Source organism: Sturnira hondurensis, unplaced genomic scaffold, assembly GCF_014824575.4.
Source record: "Sturnira hondurensis isolate 20B ecotype Veracruz unplaced genomic scaffold, ASM1482457v3 Scaffold0000780, whole genome shotgun sequence".
Classification (NCBI taxonomy): Eukaryota; Metazoa; Chordata; class Mammalia; order Chiroptera; family Phyllostomidae; genus Sturnira; species Sturnira hondurensis.
In genome coordinates this window covers 8,317,228-8,343,113 of record NW_028073411.1, presented here as the reverse complement: position 1 = coordinate 8,343,113, position 25,886 = coordinate 8,317,228, and the positions used below count along the sequence as shown (strand labels likewise).

Here is a 25,886-nt window from a genome sequence, read left to right as displayed (position 1 = left end):
CCACGGGTGGTGAAGGGGACTGGCGCGGAGACTTAAAAGGGAGAAATGTCCACTCCCTGGCTTTGTGTCGCCTTCCTGGGTCCGGAGGGAGGGGAGAAGGGGTCGTGGGGCGTCTGGGTCTACCCGGGGCGCTTCTCACAGGCCGCGGAGGGAAAGATGCCCGAGGAAGGCGGCAGCTCCACGGTGGCGTTCGCACCACCCCGCGACCATTTCCCGCCCCCTACTACCCTCCACCCCCGCCCCGGGGAGGAGCGGGCGCCTGTGGGTCCCTAGAGACTTGTCCGAGCGGGCAACTGCAGAGGAGGACCGCGTCCCATGGTTAGGCGAAGTTAGGGTTGCCTCTCCAACCGGACCCAGTGGACTCCGGTCTGACCGCTTCAGCAACCTCGCAGCCCTCGGCTGCCCCCTCCGGCTCTTTCTGCGGAGCCCCAGTGCCCCCGTTCACCTTTCTGGCCGTTTCTGCGCCCCTTCCCGTGGCAGCAGCTCCCCTTCCTTCCTCTCTGCGTGCTCCACTGCCCGCAGACGTCCCCGCCTCCCTGTCTCCGAGAGTCTCTAATGAAGAAGTAATCGCAAAGCTGGTGTTGACGGCCCACGCGCTCCTTGTGGGGCGCTTCTTGAGTTCAGGGAACTGGAGCATGGAGGCCATTCTCTTTGTGATCGCCGAGGCCACCGCCCGGCTGTGCCCCAGCGCCCTGGGCGCGCTCCATTCGCCCTTGCGCGTGGGCCTGGCAGTCGCGGGCGGGGGGTGGGGGTGCGGGACAAGGGCACCGGGGGAGAGCTCTCCCGGACGCCAGTCTCCGGTCCCTGTGCCCCCGCGGTGTGAGGGTTGCCGCGGCAAAGAGGACTAGCTCCAATCCCCAAGTCTTCGCCCCCAGGGCCGCAGCGCCTCAGCTGTGCTTACCTAACCCATTTGCCTGGCGCTCAGTTTAAAGGCCAGAGTTGAGTCCTTGAGCCTTTGCAAATGGCTCCCCCACCCCCAGCCTGGCTTCTTCCTAGGCCTGAGGCGCTGGGCAAGTTGGGGCTCTACCAAGGGTGTCTTGTCAAAATGCGACCCACCACATTTGTCTGGGGTGGGTGTGGGTGGGTAGGCATTTGTGTTATGTCAGATAGCTGGTGAAAGATCCCGACAATAGTAGGAGTAACTGGATGGTACTTTGCTGAGTGTGGAAAGTGGGTTGGGAAGAAAGCAATGCAAATTTTGATTCGACGTCTGCCATTTCAGGCTACGCAGAACAGTTTCAAGTTCAAGCACTAGCCAATCTTAGTCAACAAAATGAGACAAAATAGCAATTGAGTTTCAGGTTCTTGGGGGGAAAAATCCCTATAAGGAATCTATAGAGATTTTTCAAAGAATATAGTTTACTCAGTGCTGGCTTATAAAATGCTATCTATGACACCATAAGCACGTTAAACACAGATCCCAAACACGGTATTTGAAAGTCAAGGTAAGAGAAAACTTACTTCTGTGAAGGAGAACATTCAAACCACAGTGAAGCCTGGTTTTACTTGAAGTGATTGGAACCAGGGCAAATTTAGATCTTGACCTAAGATGCCAGAAAAGGGGCTGTGACTCCTGAAGGAAACGTGGTGCTGAAACCCGAGCAAACAAGTCGGGGCCTGAATACGATTTCTATCGCTGCTCCCGCCAGTAGTTTTCACGTTACAGGCACAGCGGGGGGCTTCCTGCGCTCGGAACGGTCAGTGCAGTTTTCATACAGACACGGAATTGTTGGGGAGTGAAAGCCCGTAAGACGCGAGTCTTTGAAGTGCGGTTCTTCTGACTGCGCTCTCACGTTCCCCTTGCCTTTGGAAGTGTAGCCACCTTGCTTCCCCCGGGATGGCCTTTTTGGATTTTTCAGAACTTCTTCTTGAGTAGCGTTAGAATAGCATTCATTTCACTCCTGCACGGGAAACTCTATGGGACTGTGCCTGACAGTAGTCGTAAATAGAATGCCTGGGAGGTTATGTACACATACCTTACAAAATCAAAAGTTCCGTAGCAAAATTGAGGTTGTACGGCCTTGCTTTTCAGCACTTTGAATATTTCTTGCCACTCTCTCTGGCCTGCAGAGTTTTTGTTGAGAAATCAGCTGGCAGTCTTATGGGCGTTCCCTTGCAGGTAACTACCTGCTTTTCTCTTGTGGCTTTTAAGATTCTCTCTTTGTCTTTAACCTTTTACATTTTAGTTATGGTGTGTCTTGCTGTGGGCCTCTTTGGGTTTATTTTGTTTGGGACTCTCTCTGCTTCCTGGACTTGTGTGTCTGTTTTCTTCAGCAGGTTAGGGAAGCTATCATTTAGAATCAAAGGAAATACAAAGAGCTTCCCAGACAAGAATAACCTTTTGAAATTCATCACCACCAAACCAGTATTACATGAAGTGTTAAAGGATCTTCATTAGGAAGAAATTTTAAAAAGATAAAAAAATATAGACAATAAAATGGCAATAACTATGTATCAACAATGGAATCTAAGAAGCAAAATAAATGAACAAGCAGAACAGAAACAGACTCATAGATGTAGAGAACGTTGTGATGGTTGCCAGGTGGGAGGAGGTCTGGGGATGGGCGATAAAGGGGAAATGATTAAGAAAGTCCAAGTTGTTTGTTATGGAATAGCCATAGGGATGTAAAGTACAACATAGTCCATAATATTCTAATAATTATATATGGTGTCAGATGGGCATGAGGTTTATCAAGATGATCACACAGTTAGCTATATAATATCTAGTCACTGGGGTGTATACCTGAAACTAATATAATATTGTACATCAACTGTAATTGAAAAGATGAAAATGATTAAAGAAAAACAAAACAAAGCCCCTCACAAAGGTTGAAAGCACTCCCATACACACACAAAAGAGAACTTCTTGTGATAACATAATCACTTCATTTTCTTGTCACGTGCCAGCAAGCACGGACTCTGTAAACTTGTTGAGAATCATTTTTTAAAATGTCTTTCAAACGTTACTCCCCTTCTCTTTTTCTGCACAAGCTACTTTAGTCATTGGAACTAATCTTTAATCATCAGGTTCTTATTTAGCTTATATTTTTCTTTGTTTAACTAGATAGCGATAGAAATAAAGTGGAACTTTCATTTTCCTACTTGTTTTCTCTCAGGGATTTGAATGGAAATAACATCACACGGATTACCAAAACGGATTTCGCTGGTCTTAGACATTTAAGAGTTCTGTAAGTATGTGTTTTGATGAATTTTCTTTTTTTTTAAACTTGCCTATTTTCAATTATTATTGATCTCAGTTTTAAAAACTGTTCCAATGATAGAAACATAAACATTTAAATGGTCTTGGTTCCCTTTCTTTTGTAGTTTATCACTGCACTACAATTTTTAATAAAAATGTTGGCTTTTAGTTTAAGATAGGATGCAGGCCATAGAAACAGTATTATAGAAATAACCTCAAGTATTTGTGATACAATACCCCAGGTGCCTTACATATATAAAAATAAAAAATAATTGCTTTCACAATATGAATAAGTAATATGAGATGTTTGATGTACTTTTAGGATTTGAGGTTAAGTAGAAATGCTTTAAGTGGGTCTGCGTTTTTATTACTAACACAGAAAATGTCCAACCTTTTCTAGGAGACAACACAGACAAACTTTCTAAAATTAAAATCAAGCAATCCAGCTTTTTACAGAGTTTATGATGGGAAATGTTTCTGTACAAAAGTACACTGGTCATATTTTGAAGGGGCATTTATATTTGATACCTTTGTAGGTTTTATAACTTTGTTGTAATTTGATTACTTCTTTAATTAATGGGTTAAGTTAGCTCTGAGTGAACAGCGTTTGAGGTTCAATGTCATGTAAAATTCTTTTACCCAGATTTGTAAATATTTACGGCACCGTGAGCATACACTTTTGACCGCTGTATGTGTTTAGTGTTCATTTTTTAGAAGACACACTTTGACCATTATGCATTTCTCCAGTTTGTGATGCCTGTGAGTTGAAGTATGTATATGATGGATTACTATGCCCTGATTCTCGTCGCTAAGACTTCAGCCGAATGTCAGTTTACCAAAAAAACAGCCATCACAGCTGTGGGGCCACGGTTGTTCTTCAGGATATACTGTAGTTTAAGGTTCAGAGTCTTGACCAGTAAATTTCATTACAAACTCTTTGAGGCAGAGTCTTGACCAGTAAATTTCACGACAAACTCTTTGAGGATTTTTTAAATGAAAGTTTTGTGATGTGGGCGCTGTTTCCCCTCCCTGACTTCTTTCAAATGCATCATTGTTAAATTTGATACTGTATCTCAAACCAGCATAAGATTTAACTTTGTAACAGGAAAGAGGTTTCAGGTTTTCAGTCTCAGTACTGAAATGCACTCAGCTGATGAGGGGTGACGTTAAGACTCCTATTATTCTTTGCATTTCAGTCAGCTAATGGAGAATAAGATCAGCACCATCGAAAGAGGGGCATTCCAGGATCTTAAAGAACTGGAGAGACTGTAAGTGTTTTCACTTCAAACTTAGGATGACATAACGGTATTTTCAAAAATTCTTCAACTTCAAAGACCATGTCTTTAATTTCATGTCTTAGTCTTTGAAAATTTATGGAAATAAGAGGTTGAATGAGTGGCTTTCAGACTAATTTCAGAACAGACATTGTAGAATTTTTGTGTAAGTAGGACTAACTTGAAACAGAGTAAAAGATACAGACTTACTTTCTTGCAACATTTACTTCCTTGATAAGCTCTGCTTTGGTACTAAGAGATGTTTGTGGTTTTCTTATTGTTCATCTAGTTTGTTTTATTTGCTTATAAATAAAGAGGAAGAGAGGTGGTAATTTCATTTCACTTGTGGAGCATATGTAAAAGAACTTTTGCTGATAGTATTTTCATTTCCATGCTGTTGCTTTGTGTGTCATTAGTGAGATTTGAAGAACTATTTTAAACTCATAATGATAAAGATTTGCTTTCTGACATTTAACACTTATGGTGAATATTGTTCATTACTTTTATTCACAATTTTATTTCATTTTATAGTAACTTTCTACATATTGCTGCTGGACAAGTAATGCAAAGACTAGTAGAAGTGGAAGTAAGAATTATGTTCTCAAAGAGTGGTCATTTTAACTTTGATTGTTTTTTTCCAACAAGATCAAATGTGGACTTCAGACTTTACGATACATACGTATGTTTTTAGATGCAAAATTGTAAGCGTTAGTTTATATTACTTGAGGACCATTATTATTTTATATCTATAGTGTATATCTATAAAAGACAAAAACCTCTGTAATAATTAGGATAAATTATACACTGTGTAATTTGATATATGAATTCCATGTCTCATATGTCTTGATAATACATGTTTACCAGATTGGCATTTTAAGGGCAAATACAGCTCTATTAAAAGTGTAAATGATTATTTTAACAAGTTTCCATGCCTACTTTAATAGGCGCTTTGGGTAAAAATACAACATGTAAAATAAAGAAATACGAAGTCCACTTTAGGCATGTACACTCATATTACTGGGCAAAAGTTAATTCTGTGTGTTTGTCTTTAAGTAGAAAATTGCTTCTCGACTTCTAAGATGTTTGAAAATATAGGGTATATGTTTATTGCCTCAAGTAAATTAAACAGATGTTTGTTTTCCTATAAGATTTCATCCATGATCAATCTTATAATATATCATTGTGAAATTCAACATAAATTTAAAATTACCACTTTGAGCTAGTGTGGGGTGATAGGAGTAAAAACAAGGTAAGCATTTGATTACATTCACAACAAAGTCCCTAAGTTCTCTTACTTTATAGAAAACTGAAAATAGTTTTCCTTTGATTTTTTTATAGGCTTTTATGAATGGCAAATTCCTAGTAATTACTTTGCAAAGGTGTTTTTAATTCATTCATTTAAAAAGAAGTATCAATATATTTTAATGCGTAATAAGGTGAATACATAATTTAAAATTACCATTTAAATACTAACAGTTTTTTCACAAATAACTTGACTTAATTAGTCACCACGTGGAAACCTAGAGGTTTTGATCATTCAACAACTTCCACCTTTTTGAAGGCAACTTGACGGCTTTTCACGCAGTTTCTATTTTGGTTATGTAATAGTTTTATATAATTTTCAGGAGCACTGCAGTGTAACACACTTTCTCACTATTTTTCAAGCCACTCCAGAGAATCATTTAAACTTTCATCTTGAGTAAGTTAACTTTTCCTAAAAATGATTAACCCAACACCTAGTGATCTGAAGTTGGACTAAAGTTGTACGTGGGTGTGAGTCCTTGCCTCTGACCTCCCCTGGGACTGCCACTTTATCTCAGAACAAATGTCCTTTCTGCTAAGATGCCGTCAGATGTCGCAGACCGGGAGGGGGACTCGTAATTTTGAATGAAAACTAATATATATGCAAGACTTCTTTACATCGCCCCAGCTGTTGGCCGAGAGCAAATATTTCATATTTGTGAGGAAAACCTGAGAAAATTCCTTTTGTTTACAACTGCCAAGTCCATCTGATGGAAGTGCATTGTTATCTGACAGCCAATTCATCTCCCTGGGACTCGGGAATTCAAAACCATTCCTTAGGAACATTGCGGATACAGTTTTCAAATATTTATTTTTTAAAATACATTAAATGGCAGGGCAGGTTTGCTTAAGAATGCATTCACGTTATTGTGAAACAAACTATTTTCATATATTTTATTCAGTATATTATATTAAAAAGTAAAAATAAAAATGCTACCCAGAGACTTCCATAATTGAATTTCTATGGCCTGTGATGTATATTCTTATTTTAGTTGGTGGTATCATTAATGTCACAAATACTGAGTTACTTTTTCCCAGAAAGCTACAAGAGACAATGTAAGAAAAAGGAGGTAATCAATGAATTAACTTTTGACTAAGTATATGTTGTATGAACTTACATGCTTTTAGCAATTTAGATGTGAATTTTTGAATTGAAACTCTAAATTATGAAAAGGTGCACAAATGCAGGTTTATGCTGTAAATGCCATTCATACAGTATTTACAGTAACTTAATTGTTATTCTTTGTGAGAACAAAATAAAATAAAATTAATTTTATTTGCATACAATTTATGGTTCTAAGTTATTTTTCATTTTAATATGATAAAAATCAAAACAATGCCAAAGGATGTTTTGTATTTTAAAATGCTAAGATTTTAAATTTTATTCTATGTTGTTAGAGTTTTAACTTGATCGAGAGTGAGGAGACTAATCTGAAAGCAGAAGATAAGGTCTGTGGATTTTTAGAAAGTCCAGTTTTTCATCTGTAAGAAACAGGGTCAGGCCACTCATTAAGTTGATTTTAATTGTAGCATTATTTGTAAGTCAGACCATTATAGTTACAAGAGAAAGGTTTGTTTGTTTGTTTTCCCTACCTCAAAGAATTGATGAAATGCAAGGTTTTTTGTAAAAATGTCAAGTAGATGGATATTAAAATCCTCCCTCCCTCCTTCCCCACCTCTTCTCCTTCCTTCCTTCTTTTCCTCCCTCCCTCCCCCTCTCCCTCCCTCCCTTCCTTCCTTCTTTCCTTCCTTCTTTCCTTCCTTCCTTCCTTCCCTCCTTCCTTCTTTCTTTTAAAAAATTATTTATTTTTAGGGACAGGGAAAGGGAAAGAGAGAGGGGGAGAGAAACATCAATGTGTGGTTGCCTCTTGCGTGCCCCCCACTGGGGACCTGGCCTGCAACCCAGGCATGTGCCCTGACTGGGAATTGAACTAGCGCCCCTTTTGTTCACAGGCTGGCACTCAATCCACAGAGTCACACCAGCCAGGGCCTCCGTTCCTTCTATTGTGTGGAAAACATCAGATGAAATGAGCATCCTCAGAACGTGCTTATGAAGCATCGTAAAATAAATGTTTTAGCCATGCTGACACACCTAGAGAACACGTTGCCTCCAGTTTTGACGGTTTCTGACCGTTTTCCCAGAGCCAACGTCGGCAGTAGCACCTCTGCGTGGGTGCTCTTGTTGCCAGTGGCACCCGCGTATCTGGAGTGAAAGTGCAGCCTTGAGAAGGTGCCCCATGTAGACTGTGTTAGCAGATCTCATGTCGCTTAATCAAAACCTTCAAAAGAAATCGAGTGCACTTAAACGACCAGGTCATTCAAAGGAAATTCATTAGGGGAAACAAACTACAAGGAAGCTACAGTACAGAGCTGAAACATTTAGGACATATACTTCTTTTTTATACTTCACAGAAGATACTTGTATATATCTGTAATAAAGTCCCACGAAAATCTGTCAGTTCAACTTGTTTCTTGGCTGGTGAATAATGTCTTAGGGGCTCAAAACATCACTTTGGGAGCCAGGACTTCTGTGTGCTGGTGTACGGTTTTGTTGTTCACTTGCGATTTATGGGATTATGGCGTAATCATTCTATTTCCGGCCTTTTAAAGAGACCCAGGCCTCTTCCGTATTTCACTGGTGAAAATCGTCTGCCTTTGCAAGTTCCTCGGTGACACAAACACAAGAGCATGAGAATGTTTTTCAGATTTTTTAGGGCAGTCGAGAAGATTTTCGGACTAACGTTGCCATTTCATATTTATGTTTCCTTGAACAACGAGTCCTGAAAATAACAGGATAATAAAACTGTGTGAGGAATCCTGGAAATATATACCTGTTTACTTACTATTTTAGAGTTTCTACCAAGGTGATGTAACAATGCTCGTTTACATTCAGAAACGTCTAAAGTCCATGATCGTGGAGCCTAAATGCGACTCAGCACAACAGGGCCCTGAAAGGATACGTCAAAGCCACACGTATCTTTAAGGTGGTGCCAAATTTGTTTTGCTGAATTTGTTTTTTGGCATGTGCCGTTTACATGGAAGCAGGTGGCAGGCAGCCAGTGTGAAGCCGAGGCTCTGGAGGCTTTGGTGTAGGTGGTTCCATGCGTGTCCGAGAACAGCATCTGCCGTGGAACAGGTCTGAAGGGAAGCACCGCTTACCCATCCCCTGCCCCTGGAGGATTTGTAGAGAGCCTCCTCCTCTCACTCGTCCTGCAAGTCTATGGGCAACCCATAACACATCCCTCTCTGTAAGGGAAGGGCAAACTCGCACGCTAATCTCCTTGGAAAAGAATGCAAGCTCATCTCAGAAGAATTGTTCTCTTGCAACTTTACACCCAAGTTTAAAATCAGGGCAGTGCTTTTCTCCAGAAAGGCTCTTTGAAGAACACGTCAAACTTAGTGAGAGAGGCTGAGTATGCACACTGCACGGCACAAAAATGCTCAGGGATATAGTGTATCCCCTCATCTGTGGCACCCATTCAATGTCAGTTCTCACCGGGATGTAAGCAGTATTAAACGATTTTAAATTACATTTATGGACTATCGTCTCGTAAGGCTTAAATGCACGTGAACTGTTAGAAGTTGAGCCTAACGCTGAATCCATTGGGGCGGGGGCGGGGGGGTTCTCACGCAGCATTTTTTTTTTTACGGGCCTTGAAGTTGAGCAGTGGGGAGAAGGCCTGTTTGCTCTTTGGGGACTGTTTTATAAATTCTGAGGCAGCGAGGCTGTTTATTTTTCCCACATCTGTTTTGGGCTCTTCCTTTGTGACAGTATTTGCTGGATGCTGTGTCTTTTATACCTCTCCCGAAATGAGTAGTTCAGTTTGCACTGTTACAATGTATTTGTGGAAGCAGTGAATGTCAAATATTTTACATTGAATTCTGTCTTTCATTCCTGTTGGATACCTTTCTGCTTGAAATATGCCCTCTAGGCTGATTTCACAATTTTAAAGGGAGCGAGAGTCTTCCCTGCATAGACTTTACATTGCTCTTGTTTTGTTTTGTTTTTAAGCAATTTTTATGGCTGGACGAGAAGAGATAATTGGTGAAAGGGCTATCAGAGGGAAAGTTTGGGAACAGCAGGGCTGATTTGGTAGTAATACAACTGGAATATTGCTTTAAGGTAATCTTGACAAAAATTTATGGGGTCGTCCTCTTTGCAGGCTCTATCTGCTCTGGAGGGGGGTGGGTATTTCTCCCGCTACCGTGCTGCCGTTCCAGGTCCTGGCAGAGGTGCGTGGGGTGTGGATAACCTACACTCCCTTCTGCGAAGGCACCTGGTAATTTTACATGCTGTTGCCTGGTGTCCTACAAGAACATACCAAATTCTCATTGGTTGTACTGTTGACTAAGCTTCTTAAGCAGTTATGAACTCCCCTTCCCCCCTTTTAAAATCAGAAAGAATACATAAGGTTGACATCAGAAAACCCATGGTTTCAACTCCACTGTGAGATCTTGATCAGATTGCTTTATCTTTTTTAAAAATATTTTATTCATTTTTTATTATAGAGGGGAAGGGAAGGAGAAAGGGAGAGAAATATCAATGTGTGGTTGCCTCTCGTGAGTCCCCTGCTGGGAACTGGCCTGTAACCCAAACATGTGCCCTGACTGGGAATCGAACCGTGATCCTCTGGTTCATAGGCCCGAGCTCAATCCACTGAGCTACACCAGCCAGGGCAGATTACTTTATCTTTTAAAACTTGTGTTTCCTCACCTTTAGGACAGAGATAATTATTATCTCATAGTGGCAGGGTACATGATTCAAATAAAATAATGCACAGGGTTTTACAAAGTGCTTGGGGCATGGTGCTTAAAGAATTATGTATTTCAGAAAAGTTATGTGTTTTTAATGTATTTCAACATTCCTAGTTTTTCAAAAGCTCAGCCTAACAATTATGTTATGTAGCTAATAAAATGTGTATGTAATAAATTTGACTTTTGCACACTCATATTTATTATTGTTTGCATTCTTATACTTTTATTTATATTCTTGTCTACTGATCATTCAGTAGACAAGAGGTGGAGAAAGTACAAGACTGTCTGCAGGTTTTGTTTTGGAGTCGTTCTCATAGTCTTTCTGAACACATGGAGAAATACCAAGAAGTAAGGGTACGGGAGAGGAAACTACATTTTTACTGAGAAGGTTTTGTCTCTCTATGATGAAATATAGAAAATAAAATTACCAACATCACTGCTAAAACTACAAATTTTATTTTATTCAGCTAATAGTAGGCTGATGTTAAAAATCTTGGCTTCAAAAATGTGAAGATAATAAATTTAAAAAGACAAGTGAAAATTTAACTGAGAAGAAGGCATTTGTATATATGAGAAGTAGGAGATTATAACTGATAGACTCTTTAAGGTAGCGTATATTAAGTACTGTTGCAGACCAGGCACACTGCTAAAACACCTTACATTTACACAGGTCAGTATAAGGCATACATTTTTCACCGGCTTTGGTAAAACTGTTTCCACTTCACATTTTGAACTGGGGCGAAGGTGGCAAATCTTAATTGAATGGAGGTGAAAGGTGAAAGACCGAAAGAGCCTGTCACTTCTAACATTGGGCAAGTCACAGGCTCAGCAGACAGATAATTTGAAACAATGCTTGTCAATAATGCTCAGGCTGCCCTTCAAATTGTGGTTGTTAAGGGTCAGTGTTTCAGAGGACAGCACTGTGATGTGGACTACAGAAAGACCATCGTGCCACTGAAGTCACACTCAAAAACAGCCCACAGCACAGAGGAAACCGTTATTGGGATCCCTCTCATTTTTGCCCTAAAAAAGCATGTCTCAGAGACTCATCTCAGACACTGTTCTGACACGATGAATTACTATCCAGAGATTTCTCAGTCAGCTCTTTTTGAGATTTTGTGGGCAGATTCCATCTAGCTGGTGAGGAGCCAAGAGCTGGTTGTCACTAAATCGGTATTACCTCTCTCATGGACAGACTTGAGTATCCTTGCTCGGAACAATGGGTCACCGGCCCACCTGGTCTGTTTAGGGAGCTAACGTATGCTGGCTCTTGTAAATCTTCCACTGAGATGCCCTTAACTCACTGCATGCCGTCTTCCTGTTCTGGGACTAACAGGTTTTCACTTCTCTAACTCATTTCCAGTCCAGATGTTATTGTGGCACTTTCGGCTTCAAGCTGCTGAGAAGTGTTCTGCGGTATTAAAAGACGCGCGGTTACTTGGACTCCATTTAGACATTGGGATGCACCTTCAAAGTCTTTCAAGTAGTTCTGGATTTTTAAAAATGCTCTTTGGTGTAAGGATTTTCATTTCTGGTCATTGCACAAGAATTCCTGATTTTAACTGTCTTTCTTGATGGACTCTTTGGGAAGAGTTTCAATTTTTACTTTAATGTTTGTATTTTCATTCATCCTTAGTATTCGTGGTAGAAAGAATAGAAGAACAGGAACCAAAATTGTGTTAAGACTTTTTTAAGGAAAAAAGCACAACCATACTGTTTTTCTGTGCCTGTTGCAACATTGCTTACCTGCTCTATGTTGCATGATACCACCTTGCTGTGCGTGCATATTGAGGTCATTTCTGAGAATGTTTCTGAAATAATGATAAATGACCTGAATTCAGAGGAAAATTTATGTATTTCCATTTAGTCTCAACTGTAGCTATTTTAAATAGGTCTTTTAAGACAGCGAGCTGACCATGGATACGGGTTTCATAAAAACAATCAAAGTTGGTGTTTTATTTTCCAGTGGTTCATTCATTGATATTTAAGAAATGGACCATGTAAAGCTATGGTTTTTCCCAAGGAAAGATTGCTGAAAAGGAAAGTTTCACTGTTGTATTAGTTTGAATTATTGTTTAGGAATGTTTAGACTGTGTCTCTCTGGGAGGAGTTCTTCAGACCGTATGTTCTGGACTCCCCCCGAATTCAAGCTGTAGCTCCGCTTTCCACAAACGCAGCAGTAACAATGGTACCTACACACGGAGTCATCCTGAAGAACGAGCGAGGTATTCACGTCAACCTCTCCGAACCGTGACTGCTGTCACGTGGTGAGCTTCTGGGATATGATAGCCATTACTTTGGAACTGAAGGAAAAACCCCTGGGAATGTGAAAATGAAATGAAGAGGGCACTGCTTCCACCCAACCTGAAACACCCACCTTCTCACAGTATCTGGAATTGTACTGAGGCAGGCCCATTAACAATTGTAGTGGCAGCTGTCAGTCATTTACGTACCTGAGTTTTTAAAAAACGGAAATGGAACTCCTTCCAACTTCCAGTGACATTGAGAATAGCAGAGGGAGGGAGGTAGATAGATGGAAGGACGGGGCGGTAATGGCCGTGCAGGGTCTGTGAAATCAGGTGTGGTGGTGGGGCCAGGGCTCACTGGGGAGCCACGGAAACCCTGAGTCGGGAACCTCAGGGAGCGTGCCAGAGAAAAGTTGGTTGAAGATAACATACATCTGCTCCGGCTGTGTTGAACTCTTATCACAATGCAAAAAGAGCTGTCAGTCCTCATTCCTAAGAACCTACTGAGTGTCAGGGAAGAAGGGAGAAAATGCCCAGGTGAGATCCTTATACTTGAGGAGCTACAACCTAGTGAAGGGGTGTCAAACTCATTTTCCCTGGGGGCCACATCAGCCTCTCGGTTGCCTTCAAAAGGCTGAATGTAATTTTAGGGTTATATAAATGTAACTACTCCTTCACAGTTAAAAGGGAGCTCAGTGCCGCCGCCAGGTAGAAACAATGTGTTGGGCCAGATAAAACAAGGTGGAGGGCCAGATTTGGCCCACGGGCCTTGTGTTTGCCACCTGTGGCCTGGTGGGAAATGGACCAGTGTGTAAGTAACTATCATACAGCCTGGCTGAGTCTTATTTATCAAGTGCCACGGGCCCTGGGGTCGCAGCAAAGGAAGGAACTAACTGTAGAGGAAGCAGGGGAGTCACACAGAGGATGTAAGAAAGTACCATTGGGAGAACGGGGGGAGCAGGCAGTTCAGGGAGCTGCCTCTGCAGGGACAGGGCTGGAGAATCCTGGACGGTGTTTGTTAGTCTGCTGGTTTGGCTCTGATTATGAAAGCCCATCTCTGACCTTTGGAAATCAGGATTGGCTCTGGAACAGTGGGAGTCCTCCCGAGAAGACTGGTTGCTTCCCTAGAAAAATTCTCATTAGCATTCTTGTGAATATTTGTAATCTAATTTTGTTCAGAAAAAAAAAAATAAAACAAGGTCCTGAGTAAATAATATTTTATCATGATTGGATAGTAATAGACTTTGGAAGCTTTCCTTCTTCAGAATTGTGCCCAGCAGAGACAAGTAAATAAATAAAAGCTTTTGTTGCACTTTAATGTCAACCTTACTAAGTGCTTTATCCATAACAATTAGTGTAAATGGGAAGTAAGTGTATCCTTTCACCATTAATTTTACTACTTGCCCCTATTTATCTTGGCTTGCTTTTTTATGAGTATTCATTTTTTTGTCAAGGGCTGAGCATGTTTCTATAGATGACCAACTTCTTTAGAGTATGAATCACGTATAAAGGTCATGGTTGCCGTCCCAGACTCATGGCATTTTAGGGTTGGAAGGAGTTCTGAAGTTCACCTGGCCCAAGTTTTCACCTAATGCAGGATTGCTTTGTACTATACCCTATGCAGGCAGCCAGCAGGGAGGAAGGGTGGGGGCAAGGCGGGGAGGGGGAGCGAACAAGGAAAACCTCTGTTTGCAAATGTGTGGGGCAAGGAGTTACAAGTTTCTCAAGACAGATCATTCCGTTTTTCATTATCTGTGATGTTTAGGAGGGATTTTCTTCTGACCCACTTTCTTAAGAGTTATAATGGCCATGTCTGCCCTCTGGAAATGTGTTATTCTGCTTATACCTGGTGACTGCTAAAATATATCAAGATTGATTGCTATCCCCTCTTTTACTGTCCCCTTTATCTTTAAGACTTAAGAAGTCCCTGCAGTTTCTTCAGAGTGGTGTTAGTGTTTGAACCTTCTTACTTTTTTCTAGGGCTATGCAGCAGTCTGTACATCATTTAAGGGTGAACTTAGCATCAGCTTGCTGTCATTTTATTTGAATTTGGGAAAACCAGAGCAATAGATGTTTCTTTTTCCTGAAATGTTAACTTGTACCCCTGAAACAAATGGGGTCAGAATATCCATCCATCTGGGCCAGAACTGACCTACTCTTCAGCGGGTGTGTATAGTTTAAAAGAATTTAGTTATGTAGCATCGGGGCTTAAATTGAGTTAGAGTTGCAATCCTATTCTTTCCCTAAAATGTTTAAATCACTCTAATAATAAATATGTTAAAAACATAATTTAAGCATTTTGGACACCACTTAGTAATAACTCAGTCTCAAACTATTTTGCCTACCACTTTGACATTTCTGCACAGGTTTTTTTTTTTTTTCTGCAACTCAATGAAAAGCCAACAAAATGGAACTGCTCATCTCCCCATAGTACCTTGGCTGAAAATTTAAGTTATTTGGGGCATTGAATGAAATATTCTAAGGTGCCACTTACTGTGACATCCCTGCTCTGTGTTGAGCTCTCCTCTTACCTAGACACCGGAATCTGAGTCATGCAATCCTGTTCCATTGTGCGTGTTCTGGTTGACTGCTGTTGCATGGGATGTGAGTTTAGGCCCCAGCAGTCATCCCCTGAGTAAGCGTGATGGAAAATTGCCGTAAAGAGTCCTATAACAAAAGGTGTAACCAACTTTTGATTTGCAATGCTTGAATTCTCTTGAATGGCATTTCTTTCTTTCCTGAAACACAGGATGAGGCATGACACCACCTATCAAATCACAGTCTCATTGTTGGGTATTTTCTATGTAACATACGCATTGTTTTTTCATTCATTCATTCATTCTTTTTTTTTTTTTCTCAAAAGGCGTTTAAACAGAAATCACCTTCAGCTGTTTCCTGAGTTGCTGTTTCTTGGGACTTCGAAGCTCTACAGGCTGTAAGTAGACTGAAATAGTTATTGTTGCTTTGGGTAGTACCTTGTATTGTACTAAACATACTTTGCATTTGTTTCAGTGTGTTTTCTTGGAATTTATTCATCACTGAAGTGATGGGTTAAGAGTACGCCTTTGTTTTTAATGGGAATTTATGGTTGGTTTTCCGGTGGTTCCAGTTGTTTTATTTGCTGAGCACTTGCTGGTTTGTGTATGTGTTATTGTGATTGTGTTATTCTGATTTGGCCGTGTGTTGCTGGGGAGATTTACGGCACTTCTTTATGAACTCTTGTGATTTCTGAAGAGAAAAGTTCTGAAGTTCTGAAGAGGAAAAAGGCCCCTGCATTTCCTCTTCAGAGGAAGTTGGCCACGTTTTCCTATAAAGTCGGGGGTTCTTAATGTCAGCTTCTTAAATATTGTTTTTGTACTCGAATATATTTATTAGTCCAGAAATGTTATTAAAGGGTATTTAAAAAGGCCTGTAAATTTATTCTTCCATATTCCTTTGAAGGCCAGAATTCCAAACTGCAATGCGAGTGACCGTGAGAGTTTCATAGCAAGTATGTCATCGAAAGTACATCAGTACGTCATCGACTATTAACAGAAGTTCTTAGGAAGGAGAGTAATGGGAGTTGTAGGCAGGATCAGCTTTTCCTCCCCAGAATGCTTGTTCAATGACCTAATGCATAATCGTGAAAACACCTTTATGAAAGCTTTTAAAATTAGAGTTTCAGGCACGTGAATGATTTTGTGCAGGTGGGCGATAAGCTCCGAAGTGTTGGGAAAATAAATAGCAATGATTATTGATGTTCATGACGTTGTGGAAAAACCATTGGCCCGTGTAGAATAAACGGCTCAGCATGGCCCCCACCTTCATTGTGGGAAGCCCCATAGGTTTGCGTTTGTAGGGGAAGAAAGCAGATTGCCTTCTTCTGAACTTGACTTTGTAGCCAAGTCTCTTCAGCCTATTAGTTCAGTGTTGTTATTGATTCCATGAGTGGGAAGATTGTCCTTCCACAGCCCTGCCCCCATTCTAGCCAGGGTCTCAGTGAGGTCCTCCTGATATACTACTTACTAGACAGACCCTCCCCTGTAGGGGAGGTGTAGCCAGCTAACACACCCAACCTTCCTCTAGAGTCTGACTTTCCTGTGCCTCTAAGGAAAGCCCAAGTTATCTGGCATTATTTCTGTACGTTTTATTCTCTGCTGGTTAATTGGCTCGATTTAAGTAAATTTTAAAAAATCAAATAAAGCAACCCAGGGACTTCTTTTTTTAATAATAATTCTCTTGGAACTAGTTTTACCAAAGAAACAGGATGTAATCTGTTATAAAGATTACAGTATATATATGAATTGATACTTATATTTAAATGTGTGCACTTAGTTTCTAAGAAGGGCCATAGACATGGGCTTAATAGTGTTCTGCTGTCTGCTTTAATTTTTGTTGCCTGAGGCGACTCAGAGGAACTGACCTCAGGGTTGGCTATGATGAGAACTGTTAAACCACTACTTTGCTAATAGGGTGCTTATCAAATCGTCCACAATGTCTAGTGTAGTGTCCATTTTCAATGAAGCTGTGAAAATAAAATTTAAACAGAATGACTGCCATCTAGCATTAAAATTGTTAAGCTGAAGAGTTGAAGAAACTTTAGCACTATCTCTGAGAAGTAGGAATGTGTGATTTTTAGATGTACTTGGATTACTTTTCTTAAGAGTCTTCATTTCGGGTGGATGACCCAGTTCAGTCCTTTACCAGACAACTATATTCTGTTACCATCTTTTTTGACAATGTCACATAGTGGACCAAGTGATTTCCTTTTGTGATGTGTTGTAATTTTATAATTTAAGCTGCTCTATGAATGAAGGGCATTTCAAATCTTAAGGAAGGAAACTGAGGAAATGGAACCCCTAAAACTAGCAGGGGTGTCCAACCTTTTGGTAACTTTGGGCCACATTGAAAGAAGAAAAGTTGTCTTGGGCCACAAATTAAATATGTAGACACTAATAAAAACTGATGAACAACGACAAAAAAGGTTTTAAGTAAATCTACAATTTTGTGTTGGGCCATATTCATTCATTCATAGCCATCCTGGGCCACATGTGTCCCGCAGGTCGCGGGTTGGACACCCCTACAGTTAAGGTCACCTTCTCTAGTTATTTAAAAGCATTTTAAAAACCGGGAGCAAGGTTAGCTAGGAAATGTGTTTGGAGCTGTGATGTTCCTGTTTAGCAGGAAGGTTTCCCCTGGGGAGTATAGACGATGAAGTTTGGTTCCATAGATGGGACTGGTTGTAAGTGGGACTCAGAGGCTTTGATGTTCCTGAAGGTAGAGCTTAGTGGTCCAGTGTTTGCTATTGGTTGAGATCTGACCCCTGACATAGACACTGCACACACTTAGAAATGTGGAGGTGCCATTTTTTCCCGACATCATCACATCAGGAATTTCCTTTTAAGTTGCTGCTCCGTTTGTCTCATCTGAATTAGATGCAGTGGATTGTTTGCAGTGATCTTTCTCTTGAGAGGAGAGCTGATAAGCTACACGTGTCCACTTTTTTTATGATGGTGACCACTGGTTAAATTAAACAGCCACCATTAAGAATTTTTAATAAATAAAGAAACAAAGATTTATGAAGCTGACTGCCTGGTGAGTGTAATTTCCAAGAGGAAGGATGCAAGCTCCTGTTTTCTTCAGATGATACAGGTGCCTAGTAGCTCACCCCGAACAAATGTTCTAACAGATGGAAAAAAAATGTGCACAAATTTACATACAAATGTGTTCTTTAGAATGCTCATTTATAAATGAAACGTTCTTTCACAGAGACAGAACAAAGGATATAGGGTTTTTGACAGATAACAGGGAAGTTACTTGGGGTTAGGGACAGTATATTGCATGTATATATGAATTGATCTATAGTTGCCGTAGCATAAAATGTAATAAAGGCACACACATCTAGAATTCATAAACAAATTTAGAATTTATTTTCTCCTTATAAATTGTTGCATAATGCTAATTAACATCTATATTTCTTTTTAACTCACTGTAACTTTAACCATTATTTAATACTATCTTACCTGATATATCACTAATAAAAAAGTTTACTAGTTTAACATAGAGTTCATACACTGATGTTTGATTTTTCTTTGTTTAGATTAAAGCTAGTCTGAGGTACTGGACATTATACGGGTAGGCAAAAGTAGTTTCATGATAATAATAAATACAATGAATAATAAATAATAATAATACAAGAATACACTTTCACGTACTCCCAACGGTAAGCCTACTTTTGCCTACCCCTGCATGCAGATACTTTTTGTGCTTTTGTCGTGAATAATCACCATTTGACTCTTGGCTGAACATGAAATGCCAGGTGAAGGCGCACGCACGCGGTACTCTGGACTCGCGCTGCAATGTAAAAGGAAAAGAGGGCACACTGTACATGAACCACGATTTGACACGGTCGGTCGCTGTGAGCGGCCAAACATGCTTTCCCTTTGCTGTCTGCTCCAGTTTCTCTCTGGACCGGCTGGGAGAGCACTGCATGTTCAGGTCAAGATGTTTGCTCAGAAATCGTCGTGCAGTTGCAGCTGTGTTTGTTGGAGCAGGACACTAGTTTAAATAGCGTTACCATTTATCCAGTCCATTAACAGAACTCTGTAAAATAATACCGACTCTGCATAAACTACAGGACAGTGTAATAAAATTACAAGCACTTGTTGACAGATGGAAAGTGTAAGTAGAGGGAAAGGAAAGGACCCTGGTTGGAGGTTAAAAGAGACAGTACGCAGTTTTCTTCGCATATGTAGGTATCCATTGCTCCCTTTGCTCCTCCTCCGAAACCGAGGTTACATATTTATCATCAGTTTAAGAGTGGAGAGAATTATTTTCAGAGCAATCTAGAGCAGGCTAACTGAGAGATTTCAATGGCCTTGGAAGTGGTCAATTAAGATGGATTGAAATTTGTGAGTAGCAATTATATGTATGTGCAGCATACACAAATCTTCTTGATAAACGAAACCTTAAAGGTGACTTACCAGAGTGATTCACACTTTTCAGCTTGAGTTTACAACTACTAATCCGGGCTCATTAGAGAGGAATTTCACTGGCAGTACTGCCCTGTGGAGTATTTGGTTATAAATATTTGCTTTGTGGTTTTCAGTTTATTTCTTTGAGTATTATTATATTTACCCAGGCTTCTAATATAAGCCTAGGTACCCAATGCATTTTTCATTAGCAAAAACTCATTTTTCATTTGTTTCATCTACCAAAACAAAAAAAAAACTAACAAAAATAAATACATAGGTCCTGATGGTTTGTTTGTTTTTTTACTTCTTTAAATAAAAGCCTTTTTATTTCTGATTCACAAGAGGCATTTACTATTCCCCAGTGAGCTTTGGAGCCACAAAATTATCCAGCATTATAAATAGTCATTTTAAATCTAAGGACTCTTTGTGGCCCAGAGACGGCTTACCTGAGACAGAGAGATTTTGACCGCTTAATCTGATTGGTCAGGTCAGTTTATGTCCTGTTATGTAGGGTCTTGGATTCTCAAAACTGTTTTTGATAATAATAATTGGGGCCCTTTGAGAGGGAAATTTAACTTTTTGTTTTGTGAAAGTGAAAATCAATTTGCAAAGCATAACACACATCCCAGTTAAGCAGTCTCTGTTTCCCTTTTGCCTAGTCCATTAGAAGGAATCTTAGATTTTGCCTTTTAATTGTTATAAGAAAGCACACATTGCTATTGAAAAGGCTTAGACAATTCAGAAAAAAAGAGGAAATAGAAAACATTCATTATTTCATCACCTAGACATGACCACTAGTACTTAATTATTAATTTAGTTTACTTTTTATATGATTATGCATGTAAATGCTGGTATATATGCATTATGAAAACATTTTGTTTTATATCCCCAAGGTCTCGTATGAGGCTTGACCTTTAGAAGGCTCTCAGTGAGTGTTTGATGTATTGAATTAAATCTCTGTGGGTTCAGCGTTTGTAACTTGAATGTGCAAATAGTAACACTGGGAAGGCATTATGAATAATGGAGGACTGAGTTAAATTTAAAGGAGAAGTCGGCTAATTAGAGGTTTAGTCCCCTTGGGTTTTCTAAATGTGGAGGGTTTTGGTAGACACAGCATAATCAAAATGACCCATTTTTCACCTAAGCAAAAAATACTCCCTAATTTAATATAACACTATACTTATATAAAAGCAACCTCCCAGTCCTCTGATGTCAGTTTAGTCTCATAAGATTCTTATATTTAAGGTTAAGTGCGTAACACAACAGTGGAGACCACGTAAAATTCCCCCCTGGGTTAATCTCTGCCAGCTTTGATTCTTGTGTGGGCGCCTGGAGGTGTCAGGTGCCATAGCTTCCTGCTTCATTTTACTCTTGGCCTGTTTGGCCCCTGCCACGATAAATCCAACCGTGATTGTGCAGGAATCACAGGTTCCGGTTGCTACGGTGACCGTTGTCCAGCCAGATCGACATCATTACTCATCTAGTGAGCCGCCTTGATAGCTGCTGCTGCTCTCTGTGGCTGAGCTTCATGGGCCGAGGATAACAGTTCTTCAGAGGTGGTGTGCCTTGGTGACCCTTTGGTGCAAGGAGACGCTGTTCGGACTGTTCGGACTGAGGTTTCGATGAGGGGAACAGATAGGCTTTTTTTCAATTGTATTTTTCCCATTCCCATCTATCCCCCCATGCCCTTTTTCACCTCCACCCCCCCTTTATCTTTGTAAACAAAGAACCAGTAGGAGAGATGAAACTTAGAAAAGTGTTCTTCGTCGGAGTTTAAAATACCAAGCCCATTATTATGTGTTAGGTAACTTATTAATTATATTCTTGGGCCCAAGTGTCTCTGTTGTTGCTACTTAAAAAATAGAGCTACACAAGGAAGATTTAATTTAAGGAGATCACGTTACCAGAGGTCGGTTTTTAAGAAAGTAGACAAAAGACTTGCTATGTGGGTGTCTGCACACATGTCACAGTAGCCATCCCCACTTGCTATGCAAAAAAAAAAGAAGTGGGGGGGGGCGAGCCATTGAATAGGACTTGTGTTTGATTTTGTTTTTAAATCAACATGTAATCCTAAGGTTTAGAAGTTATAAATCCAGTGGAGATTAAGATTGTGTTTGAGATTTTGGCCAGGCCTCATGTTGATGGTTTTTACTTCAAAGGGCTCTCTAGTCGAAGACTTGCTGCTGGAGAAAGTCCGGACTTGGCAGGTCTCTGCTCTTGTCAACCCGCAGAACAGAAGCTCAGAGCGTGAAATCCGCAGCACAGTTCACAGGATAGGAAAGTCAAGTGCAAGGGGTCTTTCCTACTCCTGTACGTGTTTCCGTCGCTGCTTTCCCAAGTGCAAATGTTTCTCTCTCCTCCAACAAATACTCGAGTTGGCGTACCAGCTTCAATTTGGAGGGCACTGTGGTAGATGCTGGGAAGAGAAACTGGCACACCACGTGGTATTTGTGGCCACAGCCGCTGTGCACATCGGCTCTGTGACACGTAAACTAAAGCGTAGAGAGTTCGTCTAGGAGAGTGGCTGTGTTTTCCGAAACCTGATTTTAAGTGTGTGGCTTTCACATCAGAGGGATGTCACTGCACTCACATCAGCAGGGGGTATTTTAACATTTGACTGTAAATCATAAAATTGCCACTGTGATCTCAAGATTATACTTTGGCGACGGAAGTTAACATAAATATGAATTTTAGGAGTGAGTGTCCACAGCATTTTAGTTTTATTTGACTAACTTTTAACGTGTTTACATTATGTTGTAAGACAGCAAAATCAATTAGTCTGCGTTATGAGGGGTGATGCCAAACATTGGTGTTTGAATGCCTGCTCGGGTGTGCATGGCTCTGCGGTCTTTGGAAATCACGTGACACTCTGGACTCAAGTTTCCTTGTCTGTAAAATGGGGATGATCATATTTACATCCTGAGGATATTTCAGGTCATAATTTTGACTCTGTGTTGAATAAAAAACATGCTCAACTTTCAAGTCGGACAGGAGTCACATTTGTATTATTGTCATCCTCTCATTGCAAAATAGGGTAAAAATAATAGTCACACAGGTGTGCTTGCAACTTGCCCACTATCAGCAAATCTGTCAGTTCTATTTTGCCTCTTTCTTGCATCTATTCGCTGTGTAATGACAAATATGTAAGCAGAGACGCATTTTTCTACCGTTGGCAATCAACATAAAATATGCATTTATACCTTTGTATTTCTCCTTATTTGGCCACAGGCAGCATATGGTCTCTTACCCTCTCACCGTTGAGGAACTGTGTAGTTTTAAAATTCCCATATAACATCAAGTGGGGATAGAAACAGAGACCGTGACTCAGAAAGTACTCGTGTTCGGCCCATCTTTCGATGGTTGTGTTAATGATGCCTGTTTCCACATACTACAGTGAAGGAAAAAGATGAATTAGTGTATCTGAGTATATACTATTCTGAAGGTTAAGAAATAGGCATACATTGCCAGAGGACATTTTTCAGTAGTTAAAATTTCAACTTTAAAACAATATAAGGGCATTTATCAATTTAGCTGGTAATATGCAAGTACGATTTGATCTGGGGAAATGTCTTTGATAAGTGGCGCCTGTGACTTAAGTACATTTTAAACCAAACATGGTTTGAATGCAGCGCAAATGGTGAGCGTTGTAACAGCATTTAAAATGCTTTGGACTTAACAGCATTTGATTATGAAATAGGTTTGATCCTGAAGGTAGTGTTGTTTTGTTTTGTTTTTGACATAACTAATTCTTTTTATAAGTCCATAAGCTTTGCAGCCAGGAAAATGTGTTATCTGTCCTCTTCATTACCCCTCACCCATAACCAACTTAATTGCTATCGCTGCATTTTTTTATAGAGGATATCTGATAAACTGGAACATAAGACACTTTGGGAGTGGAAAACAAACAAACGAACCAGCCCTAAATTCTATAGAAGGCAGCAAAGAAAAGTCACAAGCCTTGTCGGTGGCAACACCCATCCATGGCCTAGGGTACAGCGTGGCTGTGTGAANATAACTAATTCTTTTTATAAGTCCATAAGCTTTGCAGCCAGGAAAATGTGTTATCTGTCCTCTTCATTACCCCTCACCCATAACCAACTTAATTGCTATCGCTGCATTTTTTTATAGAGGATATCTGATAAACTGGAACATAAGACACTTTGGGAGTGGAAAACAAACAAACGAACCAGCCCTAAATTCTATAGAAGGCAGCAAAGAGAAGTCACAAGCCTTGTCGGTGGCAACACCCATCCATGGCCTAGGGTACAGCATGGCTGTGTGAAATGTTATTACAAGAACATCTGTGCCTCTTAAAATGCCCCCCAAATGAATGTGTACAGCGAAGTACGGCAACCTGATTCAGTGTTTGAAAAAAAAAAGCTTAAAGAAAAGAAATAAATAAGTCTGGAAGCAGAATGGGAAAAGATAGCTTTGCCCCGTCATGATTAGTCCCTTCTACTAGTGAAAGATTAAAGCTTGGCGTATGTGAATAGCCGAGAGCAGCACACAGGAAGGTTGATTGCTTCCCCTCCAACAGTTCCAATTGATTGAAAAAAGCCTAATTTAAAGTTCTGTTTGTTCTGCGTCTTAAACCATCAGAACTCTCTTTTAGGACCGGGGAGGAATGCTCGGGAGGAAAGAGATTCCAAGGATAAAAAGTCATTGCAAGCCGACAATTGTTCCTAATCCTCACAAAATGCTGGAGAAATTAAATTTATTCTTTATTGCTCAAAGAGTTACCTAGGTCACTGGGCGATGGGAAAATTGAACTGGAAGTCGAGTAGGCGCTAGCTTTGTTTTGTGTCTAGATGCTTAACCTTAGACACCGCATGGCATCTTGGAGTGTTGTGGGAACCCCGTTCAGGGAGCCGACACCAACACTTTTGTTACCCAGGATTTTAATAGGCTGTGCTGTCAGGAGATGAAAATGCTCTGTTTACATTGCGGTGTTAAATGATCATTTAATTAACACCTGAGGGGGGAAAAAACTTGTGAAATTCTTAGCAGCTTTTCTTGTTCGTTTCCTGGGAGGTTTTAATATCCAAGTTTCACTGAGATTTCTTTTTGTATGTGGGGACACAAAGGACATTATAAACTTTTTAAGGAAGAAAAACAGTTTAACCTTGACCCTTTTTTTTCCTAAAATATTAAATTAAATTACCTTTTAAATCTGGTGTGTCTGTTTAAAAGGTTTTTAGACTAAAATAAATTTAAAATAAGTCTTAATTGAACACTTTATTTTTTGCATAAACATATAACCTTTAAGTATTATTTAATTCACATTCTAAATTTTCTGCCATAAAACATTTGGAATTGCCAATTAGTTTACCTTAAGAAGTTTAATATATTTAGAATGCTAATTATGAATATTTTACATCTTATAAACTAGCACTGTAGTGAACAGTGTTTTAAGAATCTGGCTTAAAATACATAATCATAGACAAGGAAATTCTGTGGGGGAAAGAAGGTACATTATTATTATATTTTTGTGATTATTCAGTTAGTTACTATCATGTAGTGAAAGAGGTTTATATATAGACAGTAGGAAGAATGATGCCAGTAATATGAAAATTCAAATTCACTTCACCAGTTACTAAAAGATGAGATGTTATCAAATGCCTTAACTTATTCTTGATCTTTCATGAAAACAATCACTGAAAAAGGAAAGGTCTTGAGGCCAATTATTAACATTTGGAGAATATAATATGTACTGTGAAGGAGAGCTGTGCATTCAGTCACACTTTATTTTTCTAAAGAGATTATTAGAACTCGTATCTGCTCCTTCTCTCATTTTGTCCTACTGACTTTGGGAAACTGGAAAAATGTAGTACGTGCCGAAGACATGCCGTCAAAGGGAAATCTTTTTTTTTCCCCAGAAAGCAACATGCCACTGTGTTTTTTTTAAGTATACTATTTTTGTTCGTAGTGAATCTAAAAACAGGGTATCCTTTTTTAAGTTTAAATTCAAATGCCTCAGGATAAAACCTGCTTTTCTGGGTTACTCCTGGTGGAAGACTGCAAGGGGGACTGGATGTTTTCAGAACCTCTTAAGAGACAGCCCTGCTTTCAACCAGGAATTAGAGTCTCATTAACAAAATATTGCTGAGCATTACGGGGGCACGTTGTACCACGTTACACACTCTCCTAAGTTCTATCA

The 25,886-nt window shown here is 40.0% G+C and overlaps 1 protein-coding gene across 10 annotated transcripts in view; it reads left to right on the top strand.

Moving 5' to 3' along the window:
- The window catches only part of SLIT2 (slit guidance ligand 2), a 322,800-nt gene that overhangs the window by 2,465 nt on the left and 294,449 nt on the right, over positions 1-25,886 (top strand). For 9 of the 10 annotated variants that reach the window (XM_037045153.1, XM_037045125.1, XM_037045076.1 and 6 more), the window contains exons 2-4: positions 3,117-3,188; positions 4,396-4,467; positions 15,640-15,711. In XM_037045153.1, the coding sequence (XP_036901048.1) occupies positions 3,117-3,188; positions 4,396-4,467; positions 15,640-15,711 (216 nt within the window). The remainder of the gene's footprint in view (positions 1-3,116; positions 3,189-4,395; positions 4,468-15,639; positions 15,712-25,886) is intronic. The other variant, XM_037045143.1, reaches the window with a different exon arrangement.